This window comes from Eupeodes corollae, chromosome 1 (assembly GCF_945859685.1).
Source record: "Eupeodes corollae chromosome 1, idEupCoro1.1, whole genome shotgun sequence".
In the NCBI taxonomy this organism is placed as follows: domain Eukaryota; kingdom Metazoa; phylum Arthropoda; class Insecta; order Diptera; family Syrphidae; genus Eupeodes; species Eupeodes corollae.
In genome coordinates this window covers 117,496,675-117,520,290 of record NC_079147.1, presented here as the reverse complement: position 1 = coordinate 117,520,290, position 23,616 = coordinate 117,496,675, and the positions used below count along the sequence as shown (strand labels likewise).

The 23,616-nt window shown below is 30.8% G+C and overlaps 1 protein-coding gene across 5 annotated transcripts in view; it reads left to right on the top strand.

Annotated features, from left to right (window-relative positions):
• The window catches only part of LOC129942799 (rho guanine nucleotide exchange factor 17), a 38,871-nt gene that overhangs the window by 6,432 nt on the left and 8,823 nt on the right, over positions 1 to 23,616 (top strand). For 2 of the 5 annotated variants that reach the window (XM_056051870.1, XM_056051869.1), the window contains exons 2-8: positions 1,365 to 1,974; positions 4,072 to 4,304; positions 16,156 to 16,416; positions 16,471 to 16,661; positions 16,720 to 17,070; positions 17,151 to 17,245; positions 19,361 to 19,583. In XM_056051870.1, the coding sequence (XP_055907845.1) occupies positions 1,371 to 1,974; positions 4,072 to 4,304; positions 16,156 to 16,416; positions 16,471 to 16,661; positions 16,720 to 17,070; positions 17,151 to 17,245; positions 19,361 to 19,583 (1,958 nt within the window). In that variant the 5' untranslated portion in view covers positions 1,365 to 1,370. Of the gene's footprint in view, positions 1 to 1,364; positions 1,975 to 4,071; positions 4,305 to 9,689; positions 10,289 to 16,155; positions 16,417 to 16,470; positions 16,662 to 16,719; positions 17,071 to 17,150; positions 17,246 to 19,360; positions 19,584 to 23,616 lie in introns of those variants that run through there. The other 3 variants (XM_056051871.1, XM_056051872.1, XM_056051873.1) reach the window with 3 other exon arrangements.

Genomic DNA, 23,616 nt, shown 5'->3' with positions numbered 1-23,616 from the left:
GTGTTTTTTTTTGTAGTTTATCGTCAGAATTAGTTTTGAATATTAGAATGATGGGTGAATTCAGGGTGGTAAAAGAAAGAAACACCATGCAGCTTATGTCCACACAGTGTCAAACAGGCCATCTGTTTTGGGATTGAATAAAACATTGAGTAGGTGAAGATTCCGATCATTCGCAATCTAATATAAACGGGTATAACTTAGTGCCATTATTTTGTCTCCATCATGGATTAGCAGTGTATATAAGAAGTGATGTTGCATAACAACTCCAGCCACAATACGGGTTGTGTTTTAGCACAAACTTTAACCTTATGTGGTTAAAATCCACGGTAAATAAGCACGGCATTTACACATATTTTCTTTATCGAAGTCCAAATATGGACAGAAATTCAACTTGTAACAAATTTGATGCTCTGGTTGACTCCATTTAAGAAATGTTTGCCCATAATAATTAATAAATACACAATCAATACTTTACCGCCTCTAGGTATATCAGGCCATTGTATCGTATCAGCCAAATTAGCATGTCAAAAAAACCTATTTAAAGAAAAAACTCCCATGAGAACCATTTGGCAATATGAGAAATCCAACTGGACTGAATTCTTCAGGAACTTTAACTGGTAACTATGCTTCCTTGATAGTGAAGTAGATTCCAGCGCAGATATGGTTACAAGCTTTTCATAGTCTTTTATTAATCTATTCTTCTTTTTACCGTCACTCTTGTATATTATTATCTAGTAAATTCTCAGTGTACGTATTTATGAAACTAGCCACTGATTGTGAATATGGTTAACGATAAGTCATGTCTTACTTTAAAAAATTGCCTCTCTCGTTTAAGTTGTTGGGGCCCTTTTTTTTTAGCTATTTGATCACTATTTGTCCGTCTTTCATGAATAGATAATATTGTATTGTTAGCATAGTCACTATATTCCCACTTGCGGTGTTCATCCTATCATGTCGGCAATAGTTATTGTTACTAAAATTATTACATATGTATATTAGCGATTTTATTAGGTCCGTAAAGCTGGGAACACCACAATCGAATTTCGAAATTCTAATGATGGGGTGATTTAGGGCTTTTTTTGTGCTAATTTAGTGCTCTAATCCCGACTTGGTTCAAAAATCCCTTCCCCCTCAAAGTTCTGGTGTTCCCAGATTGACGTCAATCTGGAAACACCACACCTTTAAATTCATATTTTAAAAAAAATTATGATAAGGGAATTTAGGGCTCTTTTTGAAATTATAAATTTAAAGGTGTGGTGTTTCCAGCTTGACGTCAAGCTGGGAACGCTTTACGGACCTAATTTTAATGGAATTGTTGTTGAAATTGTTCGTTTAAAACTTATACTATTTACTTATTTTTGCAGATTAAAATGGGCAAATCAAGTAAAGCACAAGATCAATGGTTACAAGAGTTTGAACAAAGGGCTTTTCATAAAACCTCTGAGCAAGAAAGAATACGAAAATTAGAGAAATCTGAAAAGCTAAAGGAGCTTACAGAGCTCCTTAAAAACACATGTATATACCAAACTCAATCAAATCATTCACTGTTAAGTACACAAAATAAAAGACATATAGCATCAACTGCAACTTGTTTAACAGCGGAGCAATCAGAGAATCAAGACCATGGCAATGAATGTACTTTAAATAAATTCCTTGGAAAAGTTTCGATATCTAAAGCTGGTTTCTTCCCAAAAGTAAGAAAGATAAGTCTTAAATCATCAATCAACTTGTTGCCCTTGTCACCGCTCAATATCGGAAACCCAACTGATTTATCACAGAGAGAATTTCAAAAATATATTCTTATCGAACGTTATTTTTGCGAATATAAAGACGATTTAAAAAAAAATGAAAATAAACTTCACAAAGAGCATATAACAAAATATACTGCAATTTCACCAACAAAAATGTTATCAAAGTTAAAAGCATGTGAAATTAATACCATTGAAACTATATTATATGTTAAACTCCAATATGGTAAGTGAATCTGTGTTTTAATTTAAGTTCTTAAGGCCATTCAATTTTTTGTATCTTTATGCGGTTGGAATTTTTGTATGCGAAATCTTTTTAATCCAAAAGTAAGTAAAATTGAAGACTCAAAATTGAAGAAAGTATTAACAAAAATCCGTCGAAATTTTCTGTTTATTTGAATGAATTTAGAAATGTTTTTAGGGTATACATAATTTTTTTGGGAAACTGTATAGACAATTATACCTTCTTGGTAAAAATTGAACCTTAAAAAATAAAACAAAATTGGCTTAAAAGAACTTAAAAACCAACAAATATTTACAGAAAAAGAAAATAAATCGAGTCATGGTTAAATTAAAGTTAACCATAATTACGACAAAAGGAATCCAAATAATTGTCGGCAACTTTTAAGTATAGGAGAAAAAAGTAGCACGTCCTTTTTTTTATTTTTAATAGAAAATAAAATAAACCTTTAAAATTTGTTTAAAAAATTACTATAAATCAAACCATATAAATATAGGTAAAACATATCAATTCAATGGTTTGTATATAATGTTATTAGAGTAAACAAAAAACACAAAATGTATACTAGAATTTCGAACTGACTTGAGCTAAAATATTTAAATTCAGATATATGTACATATGCACATATATACTAACAGTTCTGAAAATTAAAAAAATATTGTGATTCAGTGAAATATCATGTATCAAAATCTTTTTTTGGAATAAGATGTGACAAGGTGTATTTACTTTTTAGCATAAGTAATTTTGTAAGTGATCGCGAAGTTATGTTGTCAACCTCAACTTATATTAACGATAAGGAAAAGAGATAGACTTGATCAAATGGAATACTTGAAACTGTTATAAAGCCATAAATTCTGTTACAAGTATAAAACACCATAAGATAAGAACTATTTCATGTTTTATATTCAAAGTTATATAATTTGTTTATCCAAATTATTAGTTTAATCAAGAAACTATTATTTCTCAAAATTACCGACTTCAGTTTTAAAGTGCCGCACTATTTTTTTTTTTTAAATATTTGCTACGCTTCTTCGGTTAACTGTACCTTAAGGATTCAAACAAGTATAAAAGAAGTGTTCAGACACGCTCTTCAATTCTGACTACCAACAAATAGTCTATAGGATTCAATTATGGGCTTACCACGAGCCAATCTGAAGCTTATCTACTCTAGTCTTTTAGAAGAATACGATTATCTTCATTTAAAAGAGTTTTCATTAAACCCTTTATCAAATGCTCTACTATACTAGAACTTGTCAACCGTTTTAATTTGTATGTGAGACTTTGGTGAAGGATTTCCGATAAACCTATTAAATAAGCAAGATCACTTTTGATCCTTAAAGAAATAAATTTAGTTTTATATGATGACGTCGCATACATTTTATCGTTTTTTTGTTTTAAACAATTCTTTTAATTCGTAAAAAGACATATTTCATTGTCATTTCTCGTATGTGTTGATGCTCCCTAATCAGAATAGACATTAATCTGGTGAATATAACTAATTCCTTGTACATTATTTTTCTATTCCCAAGGGGCTTGAGTTGTATTAATTACATTCCTGCTTTCATATGCGTACAAGTGATGGCAACGCTTGGAAGACTTTTACTCTTACAGCGAACTGGCGAAGACATTTTTACTGTTTCCAGTGATTTTTGAAACAAGGAAACTTCGCAATTACTCATTTCATATATAATGTTGTATGTTATGAAATTATTGCGCTTCTATTTTCTTTAGCGTTTCACTTTGTGCTGATTAATGAAGCATTAAAAATGTACGTATGTATATCTCATACCCTTGCAACTGAGGAGAATAAGTTTCTTACCGACATTTATTGAGCAGCAATTTGATCAAGTCCTTCACTTTTCTCTACACATTTTAAAAAGATTTAAATTTAAATAATGTGATACACATACATATTACTTATTAGCTCTTATATTAAAATAAAGCTTCATTAACTTCATCAAAAATTAGGCCTATTAAAACATCAGAATTTTTCAAGTCATGCTATTAATACGAACTACACAAAAACTATTTGGATATTTCATTAAGTTATGAAATTTTTGAAACTTGAACATGCCTTTTTAGATGCCATACTAGGTCACACTAATTGTTGTACACAGAATTTATCGCCCAGTCTTAACCTAAGTATATGTGAGGTTCATCAAACTCAACCAAATCAATTTTTTCCTGATGCCCCAAGTCCAGGAAATAACAATAATTGTAAGAAAGATGTTTTTTCTACTTCGGAGTTCTTAGCACAGTTGCTTAATGGATCTTCAGAAACTAATATTTCGGATGATTGTCGACAGATTTGCACAGTAAGTATATTTAAAACGATGTTGAATATATTATGTTGAATACATTAAGTAGATTGTTAAAAAAAACTGCTTCTTACATTGGACTTAATCAGGTTAATATTAAAAAACAAAACCTACCAAATAATTCTTCTAACTAAACATTGAAATTGATCCTTCTTGTACTATCGTACGTATTAATGTCTTCCCTTCTGTTATGTTATTTCATTTAGAACTGCTTCCTGTTCCCCTATAGAATACGAATTAATCATTGTAAACATTCCTCTCCACAGAAGATTTTTTTTATTATATTTATATTGTAGATAAATACATTATTATTATTTTATTTAGTATGATGAAAGTCAGTTTTGTTGCTAACGTAAAGGACAATGAGCATTTACGATGTAAAACCAAGATCATAGTTAAAATAGACACCAAATGCTTAGCATTATTATTATTATAAATTTTTATTGACTCAGTTTGTTGATAACAATTACTGATTTTTACTTTTGTATTTATGCTTAAAAATTTTAGATACAAGTTATATGATTTAAAACTTTAAAATAAAAAAAATTGTTTTAAAACTCAAAAACTAACAACAATAAAATATTTAGAATATTAAATTATATTTAAATATAAAATTAGTAGGTACAATTTTAAAAGTTCATAAAGTTTGTTATTAGCATAAGCCTCCCCCAAGACCATTTTCGGTTTAGTTGTACCAATTTGTACTTTTTTGTTTTAGATTGTCACTGCATCTTTTTTTAAAATTTACATTGCTGATTAAAATAATTCTAAATGAGCACAATTTTGTATTAAAGATTATAAAGCATGGCCTTTAAGCCGTCTTTCGCTTTTTAAATTAAATTACATTTAGGTATTACAAAGTTTAGTAAATTAAAAATTATATTCAAATTTAGTCAATGAACAATAATAATCAATAAGTAGGGTTTAAATAGTTACAAAATGTAAAAAGAGATAAAAAGAACAACTTCAATCTTCTACTTATTCTTTTTTTGTGAAAGAAATATTAAAACATTTGATTCTGTCACATAATTGATACAATTTTAAAAACTATGGTAAAACACAACAAAAATGCAAGATCTTCAATACAGGGCTTTTAGTTAAGCTTAAGCAAAAAATATGAAATTTAATTTTATTATTGTAGGGGCTTTTAGTTTAGCTAACTACTCTTTAGCTAGCTACTCTTTTTTTATTGGGTCTTCCTGTTGGCCTCTTGTTCCCTGGTCTGAATTTCCTTGTCATTTTTTTCCATCTTTGATCTTGAAGTTTAGATTCATGACCTGACCAGCTCCATTTCAGCCTTGTTGTTCTATTTTTTAAGTCGACAAAAAAATATTTGTTGTGCTTGCCCTTTTTAGGTTCATGGTAAACTAAAACAATATATATATGCTTTTGTAGTTTTTGGAGCAAAAATACAATTTTCATACAATGTGAACTTACCTCGACTTTTTATGAGCTATAGTGCAAGACTGCGCATTGTACAAAGAAACTGTTAAGATATGAAATGTAGATAATTTAAAATTCTACATTTTTGGTCAAACACTTTATTCGACTTAAATTATAAGAAAAAAGTTATGATAAATACAAAGAAATAAAAACAAATTTTTTCAATGCACTGCAACTTTTGAACTATTAAGTTAAGCCAATATAGTGTTACGGAAATCTTGTAGACAAATAAAATTTCTACAAGATTGATATACTACATTTTTTTCTATGATCAACAATTGTTGAGTTATGTGGTAATCAAAAACACCCTAATGTGACTTTAAAAAAGACATCGCTCAGTGCAAACGAAATGTTCCGTTCTAAATATATTTTTCATTAGCCTGAATCAAATGAAGTTAAGAGAGGGAACGTTGTTCTTTGGCACTTCTGCACTATATTCTAAATATGACTGAAGGGCATCCTGCCGATGACCCCCCTGCCAAATTACAGAAGAAGGCATGGGGTACACTGTGTAAATGAAAACGGAGCAAACAAGTTAAATCTTTTTGCATAAAATTCTAAGTACTCGTTTGCTCTGAACATCGCAGAGATATTTGACTTAACTGAATAATGATATAATGTAAAAGTTATATACTTCGATCTTTAAAATCTTAAAAAAAAAAAATCTTTTCTATTACTGTAAACATTCGATCTTTACAATAAAAGGTGGTTGGGTGACGGACACCCCAATTGCTGTTCACGCTTAAAAAAAAAATCCTGCGTTCGGAAAGTCAAATTCCTGGAGCAGCAGTATCAAAAACTTAAGGCAATAAAAGGAAAAGTTAGTGGAACCAACAGTAGTAGCCGTGGCATGATGGTTAGTGCGATGGCTGTCATACTGCCAATGATCGTTTATGGTTGTCCTGTGTGGTTCAACGTTGGCCCTTCCCAGATGGAGAAATTTCAGGTGTTCGAGCGGCAGTGTTTACGACGCTGTACCGGCTTATATCTTATATATTATAACAGCCGAATCTTCTTATGTGCATTACTAATCCAACTAGGTCCTATACAATGGGGCTCGAATCAACAGAATTAACAATTTCTTGATAAAAATCGTTCGAGGTCACATTGCAAGAGCTATGTCTTTGACCAACAATTTAATTTTCGGCGCGTTCTATCCGAACGCAAGTATTTTGAAAGTGCTTCCTTCAGCGAATTCATTCATGTGGTCTGATATAGGATAGATTGTCAGTTCCGCTAATCTACCACGTCAGACGAAGGACCGTGGATAGGCGACTCCCGTACAATCGTCATCGCACAAGGCATAGCAGAGCTCCTTCGGTTCAGTAGGGATGTGTCCGAACGGGACCGAACTGATAGGGTGAAGCAGGAGAACCAGTTTTGGTGGCTTTGATCGGCACTTACTATAGTCGGGATGGGATTTTAAGCCTTGGCCGGCTTACATACTTGTTTTATAGTTTTAGGGTTTAGTTTTAGGTAGAATAGGCATGGTGACACAAAAAGAAATAGAAAAAAATTTACAAAAAAATAAAAAAAAAACATTAAAAAACATGGAATAAAAAAAAATAATAATAATAAAAAAAGACAACAAAATATGAAAAACAAAAATGTTAGATAGTTAGATTTGCTGCTGTGGTTGTTCTAGTTTTAAGAAGGTTATAGGTAGAATAGGTAGTTTAAGTTAGCTTTAAGTTTTATTTAAGGACCTAATTTTAAGTACAAATAAAAAGGATATTCACATTAGTTTTTTAAATTTTCTAATGAATACAAAAATAAATAAAATTGAATTGAAGTTAAAATAGATCTTAGGGCCGAAAGGCATTAGTAGTTAGTGTTATAGTTTAACTTAGAGTGTCCGTATGGGATTATTAAGTTAGTTGTATGTTATGGATAATTAGGCTAATTTTATGAATTTTTGTCTAGCTTTAAGATAGGTTTAAGATTGAATAAATAAAAATGAATTTGAAAAAATAAAGTGTGATGGACTGTCATGCGGGAGGTCTTGGGATTAATCGCTGCCTATGCCACCTAATGTTTTTTTCACGGGCACTGCCTCTTGCGATTAATTAACAAATTCTCCAAGAGTAATTCTTGTCATGAAAAGTGCTTTCTCTTATTTGCCGTTCAGATTCTGCTTAAAACTGTAGGTCCCTTCCATCCTTGACAACAGTACTCGCACACAGGAATGGTTGAGGGTTGTCAGTCACTAGGCCCTAGTTCTCAAACGGACTGTTGCACCACCCAATTTATTTTTTTTTTTGTAGAACGAACAATGCTCACAATAATGACCAAAAAGAACATACATTTTTTAACAGACCAGAGAAAATGTCGCAAAAATCTCGCCACCAAACACAAAATTGTCGAAAATATTTTAAGCTGAAATTGGCTTAACGGCAAATTTGATACTGCAAATGATTTAAAATGACTTACAGAATTCCTAATTTTGGCAACATCAACTGATTGAAATTAAATATAGCGAAGACTCTAAATTGGAATACAACAAAAGATGAATTTAAATTCTATTTAAATTTATCGACTGAAAATAAAATTTCGAAGCAAATAGCATTATCAAATCTTGCCCGAATATTCGATCCCTTGGGTTGGCTTTTACATGTCAAAAAAAAGTTTTTAAAGGTGCATTAAAGCGTCGGATTCATAAAATTATTATATGTTCTCAAAAGACGTCAGAGTCAAAACATACTGAAATCAAAAATCTAACCTTGTAATGAAATTGGTAACAAGGATTCCAAAAATGAACAAAATGCCGTCATGTTAAAGCTGGTAATAGGCACTAAAGGGACTTATCATACAAGGCTTCAGAAAAATTCAGTTATATGTTTGGACAATATAGAAAAAATGGGTGTTGTGAGATCAAATTAAAAATTAATCATTCATCATAATCTAGATCCATTCTTCAAAGAGATTCAGGAAATAAATAATCTGACAACGCAGATAGAGAGACAGGGCAATAAATTGCCAATCAATGAGGAGGAAGCATGGAATATTGGCATCAAACAATGAGCTTGGTATAAAGACGAATAGAAAAATAAGAGCATCACTGGAATTTGTCGGATCAATCTTACACAAACTCTTTGGTACATTGGATGCCAATGATAAAGAGGAAATGAAGGAAAATAAGAAAGTCCTGCTTGATAGTGAACAACAATTAAAACAGACATCTTTAGTTGTAGAACTATCATATTAAAGAAAACAATTGATGATTTCAATTACAATACAAGATTGAAGAGTTTGATATCATCCAGTCAGATAGCATTATGTTGCTTATTGACATGAATCATGAGTTATTATTAGTCGAACTGCATTTGCAATATAAAATTTGACCAATTTAAAAATTGGTGGTCCAACTACATACTTTCGTGTCTTTTGCATATTTAAAGAAAACAAAGCCCTTTTATTATGCGCTAACTGTGATACTAACTTTCTGGCCAGCATCTTTTTTTTTCGGGTATGAACTTATTATACCACCAACCCATAAATCACATCAAGTTTTTTTGGATTTAACGATGTCTTAACACACATTTGAGGATTGTCATCACTGCAAATACGCTTATGAAAATTGGAATGCGTTTTTGGAACGCAATTTTGAAAATGGCCACCAGTTAAAATTATGTTGCTTACATATAGCTGTATACGTCTTAACAAAACACCTGTTACATTGGGAATAATGTTCCAAAAATGTTACCACCACAGATGCAAATAACACGAAAAAATTGATGGTCTTCATTATCAGAGGGAAAAGAACGTTGACAATTCATGTCTTATCAGATAAACATCAGAACTCCAAAACACATACAAAAAAATATATCGCAGCAAAGGGCAGTGGAATTGTTTAATGGCCATATAACGAGCAAGTATATTTATAAATATTCAATGACTTCACTCTTTTTAGTTGCAGCTAAAAAACACAACAAATCATTAAACAATTAAATACTCCTAAAAGTTTTTGAAGAAGCAGTTTTAAATAAAAGAGATTAACCAAAACTGACAAATTTCGAACGCCACGTTTTCTACTATTCACTTATTTCTAGCGACCTTCTAAATTTGTCTGCTAAAACAGTGCAAACACATAAAATCTATATTCATGTTAACAAAAACAATTTTCAGACTTCACTAATAACTTGTCCTATTCACAAATGGCTAGCTTTGAAATTTTCATTGCGCATGCATTTGATTTTAAATCGTTTCAACATCTCTTAAAAATCAACTCGCTGTATGAGGGTATTGCCCAGTTCACCGTGTGTATTGACCAAAAAGTGTCGTTTGACTTTATTTATTATTCTATATAACTCGTCTTTCCTTTAGCGATAATTTGTTTATATATTTTATTATAGCAATAAGTTGCTGTGTTCAGTTGTTTTTAAAGTCAATTTGTATTTATTCATCTATTAATAGTTCTTTCGAATAATGGTCAATCTCAAAGCTTAAAGATAAAAGTAAAAGATGTTTTTAAACTAAAAATGTTTTTTTTATTGGAAGATCAACATTTGAAGGATTATACGTTTTGGTATTGATACATGGTAAATACAATATATTTTTTGCAAATGAATATTAATCTGTATAATTACAAAAAGCTTGTGAAAATGTACGAAAGCTGTATTTTTCTGAAACTTTTTTTGTGTGCGTTCATAAGGAAAGAATTGATTCTTACTGTATATATAAATATGTATGCTTTATTCAGTGCGTATCTGCGATTTTGAGAAAGGTGTTCATTTGTCAAACAATCAATGACTAATTAAAACTCCTGTTCAAACATGAAGTAAAAAACAGGACTCATGGGAAATGATTTACATACGGGGTACCACAAATAATTATATACAGATGTCTCACGCCTATGGAGAAGATTGACCTGTGGAATTGAAAAAACTATATTTTTAAAGCATTAAACAAAGATCTTTACTATTAAAAACAAAGCTCTTTCTGAAATAATTTGTTTGTATGATATTCTAATCTTTTACCCCTCTCGTGTGTTTTTGTTTTTGTTTGTGCCAACAGCAATGGTCTCGATAAAGGAAAACGGATGAAGTTTTTCTGCTTCCTTGCTTTTGCTCTTGCGTGAAGTACCTATTTAGTTCTGATTTCATTCTTTGATTTCCATTTTTAACACTCGCAGATAATCTTTCGTACGTTTCACCCTCCAACACCCATTTGTTTACATTGTTGTATTTGTAATTTTGACATTAGGTCAATGAATATGAACATCCAAAACCAATTCAATTCGGTGTTTTTCTTATTAAGCTGCTGTGGTGAGGATTTTAGATATGATGTTACGTGGAATTTTTTCTTAATTGAGGCGTTGGTTTTTTTTAGTTTGTAAAACGTAAATACTAGTGAAATTGTTAAAACTTCTCCACATTTTTATTGTTATCACAATACTTTTAGTCATGGTTTTTTTAAATTATTAGAAAATTCAAAGAAGATCATTTTTGGATTTTATAATTTTACCTGGATCAGAACTTTTTATATTACATTTATAATTAAAATAAAAATTACATTAATTCTAATATTTTTTAAGTTTTTTTTACATAATACAAAAAATGTCTTGTTTCTACAATTATAACTTTTTTATTGAATTGGAAAGTGTATTATACTCAGTACACACTTTTAAATGTAGTGAAGTTACAAATTAACAATTTCTTGCTACTTTCAATCAGAAAGACCTTTAGAGCACTAGGTGCCGTCCCTTAAGAATCACGGAAATAGTACTATAGGTTTTATATCCAAAGATTCTTCCTACTTTATAGTAGGGGAGCCCAAGAAGGGATTTTGGGATTTACTACAGCGCGGCAGATTAATATACAGAGAGGTACCTAGTACCCCATTGAATACCTCCATCAAGTATTAGCCCTGTGTATGTGGCCGGGCGTCAAGGATAAGGGATCAGATTAGTAAAAAAAAATTGATCATCTGAAATTCTCGAGCGCGTAAGATTAAGGTAGGGTAAGTTAGTTATATGCTAAAAAGTGTATATTCCACTAATCTGACAATTTTCAATTGACGATAAGAAGTAGGCGGGTTTCAAACTTGTAAAAAACGTGATCTTGACTTTCTCGAGCGTGGCTAATTTTTTTTTATTTTGATGGTAATAATTCAACGTTCACAAATAATATATAATCTGACGATTTCCGTTAGCCGAAGTGAGGGAAGGGGCAATTTAAAAAAATTATTATTTAAAATGGAAAAAAAATAATTATAAAATAACGGTGATACTAACAATTAAGATTTATAGGTTTTTTTTAAAGCCAACATTCTGTTTTAATAGAAAGTTTTTAATTTAAGTCAGAACTATGCGTAATTTTTGAAAAATTTAATTTTAAACTCAAAATTTGAGTAAAAAGATTTAAAAAAAAGGTTTAAAGTGTAATTTTTCAATACTTCAAGATTATCTACCATTATTTTTATTTCATAATTTTTTGCTCTTATTTGTTTTTGATCAAAAACTGAAATTTAGATGATTTTATGTCTTTTAGTTTTTGAGAAAATTGAAAATAACCACAACTACTATTTTAATTTAATTCTTTTTTTTTTGCTGGAGTGGTCTTATTTTGATAGTAATAATAGTAGGTGTGAGTGTGGGTGTGTGCGAGTTTGGGTGTACGCCACACCGAGGTGTGTAGGGGGGCATTCTGCCCCCTGCAACCCACCCCCCTGCTTGGGCACACTATAGGATTTGGAGTGGGTCCAAGGTGCAGTATATGGATGCAAGATGGGGTGCATGCAAAGTTTCTTTTGCATTTAAATAAGCTGGATTTAAGAAAAATTAATTTATCTCAAATACTCAAGCAAGGAAAAAATAATTTAATTAAAAAATTTGTATTTGTAATTTTCAATTAGCTCTTCAATTTGTTAAAAGATTTGAAAAAAAAATCTTTCCATTGTCAGATTAGGCGAATCCCTCCAGATAATCGTCAGATTAAGAGACAACACGTTTAGGGTATATACATACATGATCTATATACATATATCAAAATCTGACGCGATCGAGTATTTCAAAATGGCGATTTTTTTTGCAAGTTCTAATAATGGCCGCGAGTTTGGGTTACATCCAAATCGTCAGATTATTACATACGAGCGTTCTTTTAGGTTCACTTAACATCCCCTTTGAAAATCTGACGCACTCGGTAATTTTTTTTGTATCGTTTTCAACCCTTACGTACGACCACCCCCATCATGGAAACGGTCAGATTAACATACGTATGTTTTCAAAAATACGTAGAACATGGATGCTATTAATATCTGACGCGCTCGAGTATGTCCATGCAACTGTTTTTTTACATTTTCGAAAACTTATAGCCTATGAAATTGTATGTATGATATAACATTTTTTTGTTCTTATCATCTAAGCTTAGCAATCGAATAGGTCTCTTTGACGCTCGAGTAAATCCCGATTTACCATCCTGGGCTCCCATACTATTAGCACAGATAATAAATTTATTAACCAAGGAGCGTTGTGAGTGTTTGGTAGACTCGATGCAGCGTCGGTGTAGATCTGTCATCAATAAGAAAAGTTACACCACAAGATACTGAATTTTTTTTTTTTACATTTTTTTTTAAGTTAAGTTTAAGAAATAATCAAGGATAAACGTATGTTTCATTAAATATTAAGTTTTGTGAAAATAAGTTCTGCGTAATAGTTTAATAAAGCAATTAATCAATAAGCGCACTACTAATAATTTGTACAAAGCTGTACATATGTACTTTATACTTTCCAATATTTTGGCGGGAAGGTATTTTGTTTGTATGTTGATATGAATGGGATTTTTTCAACATTTCGAATGTGAGTTTGATTTTAAATTCATATTTTCCTTATAAGTTGGTAGACTTAGGCGCCAGTTATAGTTATCATTGGTTTTCATAATTGAAAACAAACGTTGGATTTTTTTTAACAGGTCGTTTATAGCTATCATTCAAACAATTCTGTCATTGAAGAAAATTTCCTGATTGACATCCACCGAAAAAATGACAAAATATTTCTAGTTTTAAAAGTACCATTGGAAAAATCTAAATATGGGTCATAATACATTCGTACTCTTCAAGAGGAGCTAAAGAAGCTATATCATTGCCGAACAAAGAAGCATCTTTAAATACATACTTATTTTAAAATGTTGTACCTTGATCAGGAACACCATATCTTAGAATGAAATTTCCTACGAGTCGAAGTAGAAAATTTCATTCTACGATATGGTGTTCCTGATCAAGGTACAACATTTTAAAACAAGTATGTATTTAAAGATGTGTGTAGTTTGTATATACTTATATCGAAAAGAGACTTATCTTTTCGTGTATATCGGTGCTGACTATACTGTATAATAAGCGCTAGCACTAATACCAATAATGTCGCTGATCTTCTGCTTATGTGCTGTTATTTTGGCTGTTTCCCATCTTGCAGTGGTAATATCCGAATCGCTACAATAGGGAAGGTCTGGGTTCAACTTGAACTGATTCCTACAAGAAGTAGTATTTTGAAGTCCTTATTATCCAAAATACAGATTTTAGAATCCAATGTTCTTGGATTAAAGCAATTACTTCTTCGAGAACAAGCATAGAAAAGCGCTCTCACTCAAAAGATTTCCAATTATGTAGTCTTCGGTCTCCATTTCGGATAAACCTCTGACATTTGTAGAAATCTCCACTGTCGACCAGGTCTTAGACCAGGGACCAGTAAAATTTGCTGCGGAAACTTGCAGAATGACTTTAAAGTGACCCCTAAACGAACATGCATTTTACTATTTGCATTTCAGGTTCTGTCACAAAATGCTCGTTCAAAAAAATTTTGTTCTCGATCTTTAGCTGACTGATGATATCTCAAATCCAATAACTGAAAATTTAAACCGTCGAATGGATTATATTTTTAGAAGTCTTCCAGAATTATGGAAAAAATCCTATTAAAAGAAAAGTGATTTGATAAAAAAAATGAATGGTTAAATACCTCCGAGGTTTTCATTATTTCCGAAACCTCAATTCTAATCCTGATAGTTTTTTTAAGTTCGTTAATTGTAAAAAGAAAACATGTGGGTATATCATAACTTAATGACTAATTCGACATCAAGTAATAATGAGCCGACGAAAATTGGAATAATGTTTGCAAACTATGTACTTCAAAGATGCTTTTGTAGATTATAATAGTATAAGTTTTCCTAACACATGTACCACTATTTTAGACGTTATAGTGTTGAATTTCGTAATGAGTGTTCAAATTCATTTGTTGTGGATTCTGGTGTCCCCCAGGGTAGCGATCTTGGTCCTATTCTATTTGTTTTATTTATAAATGATTTGGTTTCTTTCATACAAAATTCGTCTGTTCTAATATAAATGTCAGAAAAATCAATTCTACATCTGACTTTATTTTCCTACAAGAAGACTTAATATTATTCAGGGAATGATGCAATAATAATCGTCTTGTTTTAAATTTTGACATGAGTTTTACGCGCAAAAAAGTTCCAATTGTTTTTAATTTAATGTCTGATTCTTGTTATTTAAGTAGAGTTCGTACATATATGTATTTTCTAACTTTGGTGTTGTCTTAGATTCTAAACTAACATTGAATTAACATATTAACACATATAATCATATATACATATGTACATATGATTATTTGTGAATCATATATATTATATATGTGATTATTTGAGTTACCATGGTAGAGAAGTCGAACCAAGTTTGTCCTCCGATTCCGTCTGTCTATCTGTCTATCCTCACCCCAACAGTCCAAACCATTAGGTCCATTGAGTTCAAAATATTAAATTAAGGTTTTAAGATTCTCTGAAGAACTTATATTTCGTAATTTTTTTCATTTTTGGTGATAAAGACATGACATTCTTTTTTTTGATTTTTAAAATATAATTCCCATTTTTTCAAAACTCCATTATTCGAAAATTGTTTATTATTTTTTTCAAATGTATATTGATATGTTCTAAATCATTGCATACTGTAAATTTTTTTAAGCTAATATAAAAAAAAATTGTATATACATACATAAAAACTTAATATTAAAAAAAACCCGCTCAAACTATTTTCGACAAAACAATATAGTATATAAAAGTCTTATTGATTAATTAAATGCTTTTTAAATTTTCAAGAAACATTTTTAAGGTATATTGTAACATTTTTAAATATACATACGCAATATTTTGAAGCAAAGTAATTAAATACAAGAGCAAGTTTGTGTGACGAAGTCGTGTTCTTTATTTGTTATTGCATGCATATTGCATATTCATCAAAAAATGTGGTGTACCGATTAGTGTAAAACTCGTAACGTTGCTTCAGATATATATTTGATGCTTAAAATCTATTTACAGTTAGGCATTACGAAAATGAGAACCATTAAAAACTAAAAAAAATTGAAACAACATATCGTAAAAATATTTCACATTTATATTTTTTATAGGATACCCGCACCCACATAGCTGAAGAAATTTATCGAAATGAGCAATCGTACGTTGAGTCTTTGCAGATGGTTGTCTTGAAATATTTAAATGTTCTTAAATCACCCGAGTATGCTGGCATGATTGATTCTAAAACGGTAGACGAAATATTTTTCATGGTACCAGAAATACTCTTAATTCATGAAAGGTTTTTAAAAGAACTGAAAAAACGTCTAGACAACTGGGTACCAAACCAAAAAGTAGGTGATGCATTCATTGAAATTGTAAGTACATTGTGAATACAAAACCGTCATATTATTCCCTTTTAATTATTTTAGTTTTCAAAAACAGAAGTATTAGAAGTTTACACATCTTTTGTAAACAATTGTAATAGAGCGAAAAATGCTATCCGTACAGCCAAACAATCGAGACCTTCATTTGCCAGGTTTTTGGAGACAACAGCTAGAGAGCATAAGGGAAAACTCACTTTGGACAACCTTTTAATTAAACCAGTTCAAAAATTTCCAAAGTTTGTTAACATATAAACTTATTTCGTATATAAAATCTGCAAATAAAATTTATTTTAGCTATGAGATGCTATTTACCAGGCTTATAAAGCATACAATCGGAGAACATCCAGATCAAAAACATCTTCAAGATGTTTTGAAACTTGTTCATGATATACTAGTTCATATAAACTGTAAAGAAAAGGAAATTTTAGTAAATTTTCAAAGACAGGCAACCCTGCGTGAGCTAGAAAATATAATTGAAGGTGTAACAAACCTTAATGGTCCTGATCGCCAATTCATTATATTTGACCTGGTATCTATGACAACTGCTCCGGGCGTTAAAAAGGAAAGAGGATTTTTCCTTTTTAATGATTTTTTACTGATAACAAGCCTCAAACGAAGAAGTGGATCAGTCAGGAAACCAAATACGTAAGTATGCAACAATATGTATGAATCTGAAGAATTAAGTTTAGATAGACACTTGAATCATATATTGTATTTGATTGCAGATCTTACTGCCCTGCAAATATTGCAGTCACCTTGGATACTACAAAATATAAATTTTTAACCAAAGTATTACTAGTCAATTTGGAAAATGTAAAATGTGAGTACAAATATCAAGATTTTATATACTTACTAATGACCATCATAGCTGTCAATTTTGACCCGTTTACCCGAATACACTCACAACATAAAAAATTGATTACAAAATTAATTGAATCCAACTCAACCATTTCTTTACTCTTTCGTATAATTTTCAATTTTTTGAAGTCAATACTTATTTCTAATTATATTTACTTTTCATACATTTTTATTCCATTTAACATTTGCTCAGGCTACATCTTTTTGAAAACTAAATCGTTTTATTTATAAAAAGATTTTAAGAAAAGTGTTGTTTAAGAATATCTTTAATATTCAGTTGAAAAGTGCATATACTATGCAACTAAATTCTTATAATTATTTTAAAGAGTTTTCATATTGTTAACATTTGACTTAAAATATAGATGGCTTTTCTCTGAAAATAATCACACGTCCGGACCCAACAGTGACTTTTTGTGGATGTAATCGCCTTTCTTCAATTAATTAATTAACAAATACGACAATTCTGTTTATTAATTCTGTTTAAAAATTCGCAGTCCTGTTGTTCAAGCAACTATTCGACGCATCTATGACGTTGTGAATGGACTTTATATGGATGCATGTAGGTATAGACCCTAATGCAAACTACGCCATAACGTGCCGTAAGACAGTTCTAGTTTCTGAGAACGACGGCGGCGAGGCAGTAGGTTTTGACAACCTACTACAAACAAATTATCATTCCTTTCAAAATTTTGTCTAAACATTACCAAAATTACTTCCAAATTAATTTCACGAAACTAGGAGAACCTCTTATGTATTAACTTTTGTTAATTGTGAAAAATCTATTAAAAATGAATGTAAGCAGTGTAGGTAAAAATATTTGTTTATGCTGAACTGACTCTTGGGAGTGGCAGATGTAGCATATTACACTCAATATGCTGCATGCCACGATGCCATTCCCAATTTGGTACATGCCAAATATAACATCCTGCATTTTTATGAGTAAAAGTCTCAAGAATTTCAGTTAAATTACTAAAAATAAGTTTAAATACTAACTGAATATAACCAAAACAAGGCAAGTACTGAAGGCTTTCGAGTGACTGAAAAGACTAAAAAAGTTAAATAGTACTGCAATCAATCAACTTTATGTCGATTAACTGCTTTTAATAACTGCAGAGTACTAATACTAGTATTAACTACTTACTGTTTATTTCGCAGTTAAGGTACCCATGCACAGTATTAATTTGTATTCAATGTTTAAGTTAATCAATTGTGACTTTATCAACTGCAGTGCTTTACAACTCTGCTATCTAAGTTAATTGTTTTGCTCATGTTATTCACTGAACAGCAACAAAATTTTACTAGACCAACATTATCAGCCATCTTTGCTTTTACGAATCGGTCTAAAACACCGTTTGACCAATTTTGGAACAGAGACTTTCTAATTTCGATATCAATTTCAGAAAGCGAATTAAAAATGTGTTTATTTAATAACATTTTAATAATGCATTTTAAATTTAAATTAAAAAATTACTAAAACCCCAACCACAAACTTTCTTTATACATAATATATAAATTACCTACATTTGTTGTCAAATATTTTGATATAAAAGATATTCGGCCCTTACCCTCAAAAATTGGTAAAATAAAAAAATTTCATTGAGGCATACAGCAGATCCAAACTTTACAAATTTACAAGACGACATTACATTTGTTTATTAAAAATGCATATCATTTTAAAACATTCGTGAAATAAATAATTTTGTAAATATTTTGATTTTCCATAAAATGTTAAATTTGGACTTGCCTCCCTTTTGAGGTGCTCAATTGTCATTTAGGTTTAAAATAACTATTAAACGTCGTAAACTTGGACAACATCCGGATGTTGCTCAAGGTCTTTTTTCAAATGATAAGATTCATTTACTATATCGATTACATATGTTTGTAAATAATTAATGTCTTAAACGGTTTAAGCAAATAGTCATCAAGATATTCTCTCATAACCTCTTATCATTTACAGTTTGTATTATATTTTATTCTTTTGAACATTTGATGGATCTGTTTTAATTTTTAATGTAAGTTCCATACGAAAACGTGTACATATATGTAAATTAATTATTGAATGTGTTTTGTTTTACAGCAAAAGAGGATGAATTTCGAAAAGAGAGTGATAACTTGGAAAATTTACCAGATGATTGTAATAAACTTCAAAAAATTTCTGAAATTGCTTCAACAATCAAATATCCACATCAAATGTTGGAAGAAGCCATACGAAATATACATTTAGAAATACAAAATCTGTTATTTGAACGTGAATTAAATGCAACCCGTCTTAATGCGTTGGAAATAACGATCAATTCACCGTAAGTATCATTTTACTTCTTTTACTTACTTAGCACAGTATATTCCAAACTAAAATTTAAATTTAAATTAAATTTATACAAAAACAATGTCATTTGTTTTTCTAAAAAATTTCACCAACACTGCTTTGTAAGGTTAAATTTACCAACTTGTAGTAGCAGTTTTAGTTTCTACTTAAAAACTGTCAGTTAGATTTTTATGTTTTGAATAAAATTAGTTTAAAGTTTTTTTTTCTCTTAATTTAAGGTTTTTATTTTTCGTAAAAAAATTCTATTTTCACTAACCGTATACATACATATTAAAACCTATTTTTCTGCAACGCATACAATTATTAAAAAGGTAATATCATTTTTTGCTGTTCATCAGGGGAAAGAATTCTTCTACTTATTCCAAACCCGGCTTCACCTTGCTGATGTCATGTCGGTAAAGTCGGTAATACCCTTCGACGGCTCTCTGGGCATTGTGACATTGACGAAAATGAAAAAACAGTCGAATTGGCCAAAACCATATCAATGCTTCGATCCATATTCTAATCTATAAGCCAATTGATGAAGATAATTGACTATTTTTTAAGAACAGGTGGGCGGTGAGTTAACATCTTCATTTGATTCATTACTCATCAAACCACACCATACGCTTGGTTGACAGTTCTTAAAAGTAAAGCAAATTACTTTTCATTACCATTCATTTGCACAGTAAGCATTTTATCGTTATCTCGAATGTGACTTTAATTATCGATGGGATACACAAGTATGATCATTGATTACTCCTAGTTTGTTCGGCCATCAAACACGGGTATTATATATTGTGCTGTATTTTAAGTAATACAAAATATAAAACGCTCCAGCAGTTACAACAATAATCATTTCAAATGGCGGATTAAACAGCGATACACAACCAATTTACAAAAGTCCAAAGTGAAATAACCTGAATAAAGGAGATAATATTGTACAATAGCTTATCAGATTTAAAAATCAATTGAACCCTTTTTTTTAAGGTTGACAAAAAGTTTCTTAACTTGGCTTTTTCCCGTGAAAAAAATATGTTTGTATTTATTCAAAAGGGTGCCCCCTAGAACCGTTATTTTGTTTATAATTTTTCTCAAGAATAATATGCACCGATTTTAATATTATTTTCCTTCACAAGCTTTTGTACTGTCTTTGTAATATACTTAATAATCAAAAATGTTATTGATTATTTTGGAATTGAAAAAAACATTTTCAACATTCGATTTCTGGAAAATGAGGCATCATTCTAAAAAAAAATATTTTTTAACTCAAATTGAAAAGTTGTATACGTAACAATTTAATTTAAAACAAAACAGTCCTATAATATCCTAATCAATTCCATTTAAATTTGTGAAGACGAGCGAAAACTTCGAAGACGTGAAATTTTCCGTTGAAGCTTATTTCCAAATGAAAGGACTTTGGAAGGCTGTTTCTGATGGTAGTGAGACGGAGAAGGATGCAACGAAGCTCTTAAACGAGATTGGGGATTCTCTTCAGAAAATTTTTCAAGATTCTGGTCTTGTGAGGAGAGTTGGGCTCATCCAAAAGTTTTGTTCTACAAAATTGAGAGATTTCTCTACCGAAGATGCGTACGTTAACGATGTTTTAAATACATCCTACAAGCTCAGGTCTGTTGGTCTTAACCTAGATGAAGAATGGATAGGATCAATGCTTTTAGCTGGTCTTCACGAAGAATACAAGCCAATGATAATTGGAATCCAAAGCTCTGGGATTCTTATTACAGGAGACAGTATTAAATCCAAACTTCTTCAAGACGTTAATTTGGATGCAAGTCAAGATACTGCTTTTGTAGGCAATAACAAGAAAAACTTTGGGAATAACAACTGCAACGAATTCGGCCACATTGCTGCTAAATGTCAAAAAAAAAGAAAGAGAACCATCAAAAAAAGAAGAATGCGATGGCTCTCGACAAAGAAGAATGGTATTTCGACTCGGGAGCGTCAGCTCTTATGTACTCAAATAGTGCATGCTTTTCAAGTAAGATGGAAAATCTTAACTCTTAGGTAATTGTTGCAAATAATTCAAAATATGATATGAAGGTATCTATTGAAAATTCAAAGAAAGTGAGGTTGAATTTTTAGAAGTCTTTCGCGTTCCTGACTTGTGCATTAATCTTTTATCTGTCTTGAAAATTGTTTAGAAAAGGTTTTTAATGATTTTTTCCAAGAATAGATGTTAAGTGAAAGACCAAAGGGGTAATGTTGGTGCAAGCTTGGTGAACAATATGTTCCGACTCAACAGACCACACAACCAAAGTGCATATGTTACAAAAAAAGTAGCTTCACACTTTGAACTTTGGCACAAGCGTGTTAGACATCCAAGTATTGAAACCACACAAGCTATGATTCCGAAAGTGGTGCAGAATATTGATGGCGATAATTCAAAAATCAATTGCATCACATGTATGAACGGTAAAATGTCACGCCTGCCGTTGAACTCAATTGGTCAAGGGATCGATTATCAAGAAATATTTTCTCCTGTAGTAAGGTACACGTCCATAAGTTTGGCTGTACGATATGATTTGGATATCGATCAAATGGATGTTGTGACTGCTTTCCTGCAAAGTGAACTTAACGAAGAAATTTACACGAATCTCCCTGAAGGTTTTGATAATGTTCAAAATAAAGTATGTAAACTCAAAAAATCACTGTACGGTCTCAAACAAGCTAGCAGAGTTTGGAAAAAGAAATTGGATGAAACTTTAAAGAAAATTTGACTTAAACAATCAAAAACCGATCCGTGTATTTATTACAAGACAAACAGCACAGATAAAACTTTCGTCGCTATTTACGTAGAAGACATACTGATTTTTAAAAATTATAAAGATGAAAAAAGAATTATCAAAGAAAATTTTACTAAGTCATTCGAGATGAAAGATTGTGGAGAAGCAAAATTTGTCTTTGGTATGCAAATAACTCGCGATCGAGAAAAGGGAAAGTTATGGATAGACCAACGGTCATACTTAAAGAATATTCTCAAGCGATTCAACATGGAGAATTGTAATCCGGTATCCACACCCTTAGATACTAACTAAAAGCTTATAAAAGAAAAACATCAACAAAGCAAACACGAAACTGATTACATGAAAACCGTTCCATATCAAGAAGCTATTGGAAGCATTTTATATGCAGCACAAGTAAGTCGCCCAGATGTATCCTTTGCAGTGGGTGCCTTATCAAGATTTAATAATAATCCTTCAATAGCGGTTAAACGACTTTTCCGTTATATAAAAGGAACAATAAATTACAAGCTAGAATACGCTCGAGACATTAAAGGATGTTTAAAAGGATTTTCGGATGTTGACTGAGCTAGTGACTCACATGGCAGAAAATCAACTACAGGTTATCTCTTTAAATACCAAGGAGGACCTATTTCGTGGAATGCAAAGAAACAACCTTCGATCTCTCCACAACAGAGGCTGAGTATATGGCCTTAGCCTCAACATCTCAAGAAGCACTTTGGCTTCAATCTTTATTGCGAGAACTAATTAATTGGAATCAAGAACTTATATTGCAATGCGATAACAAGAGTGCAATAAACATATCTAAAAACAACGTCTATCATGCACTTTCTAAGCACATCGATATAAGGCATTATTTCATTCGAGACCTTATAGAAGATAATAAATTAAAAGTAGAATATTTAAAAACTGGAGAGATGCCTGCTGATGTTATAACCAAAGGACTCCCTGCTACAAAACATAACAACTGTTGTATAAAAATCTAGTGGGGGTGTTGACAGTTGAGATTTGATACTTTGTTTTTAAATACTTAGTTTATTTTATCGTTATCAAATTATACTAATTTTTATATGTTTGATGTATTGAAAATAAATATTATTACTGTTCAGAATCTTAAAACATCAATTCTGATATAACGAACGACATCTAGATACTATTTAGGAGTTCAATAAGAGATTTTGAGATTTTTTTAACAGAAATATACAGGTTTTTTTTTATTTAAAATATGGCTTATGCAATATTAGAAAAACAAGTTAAATATATCTG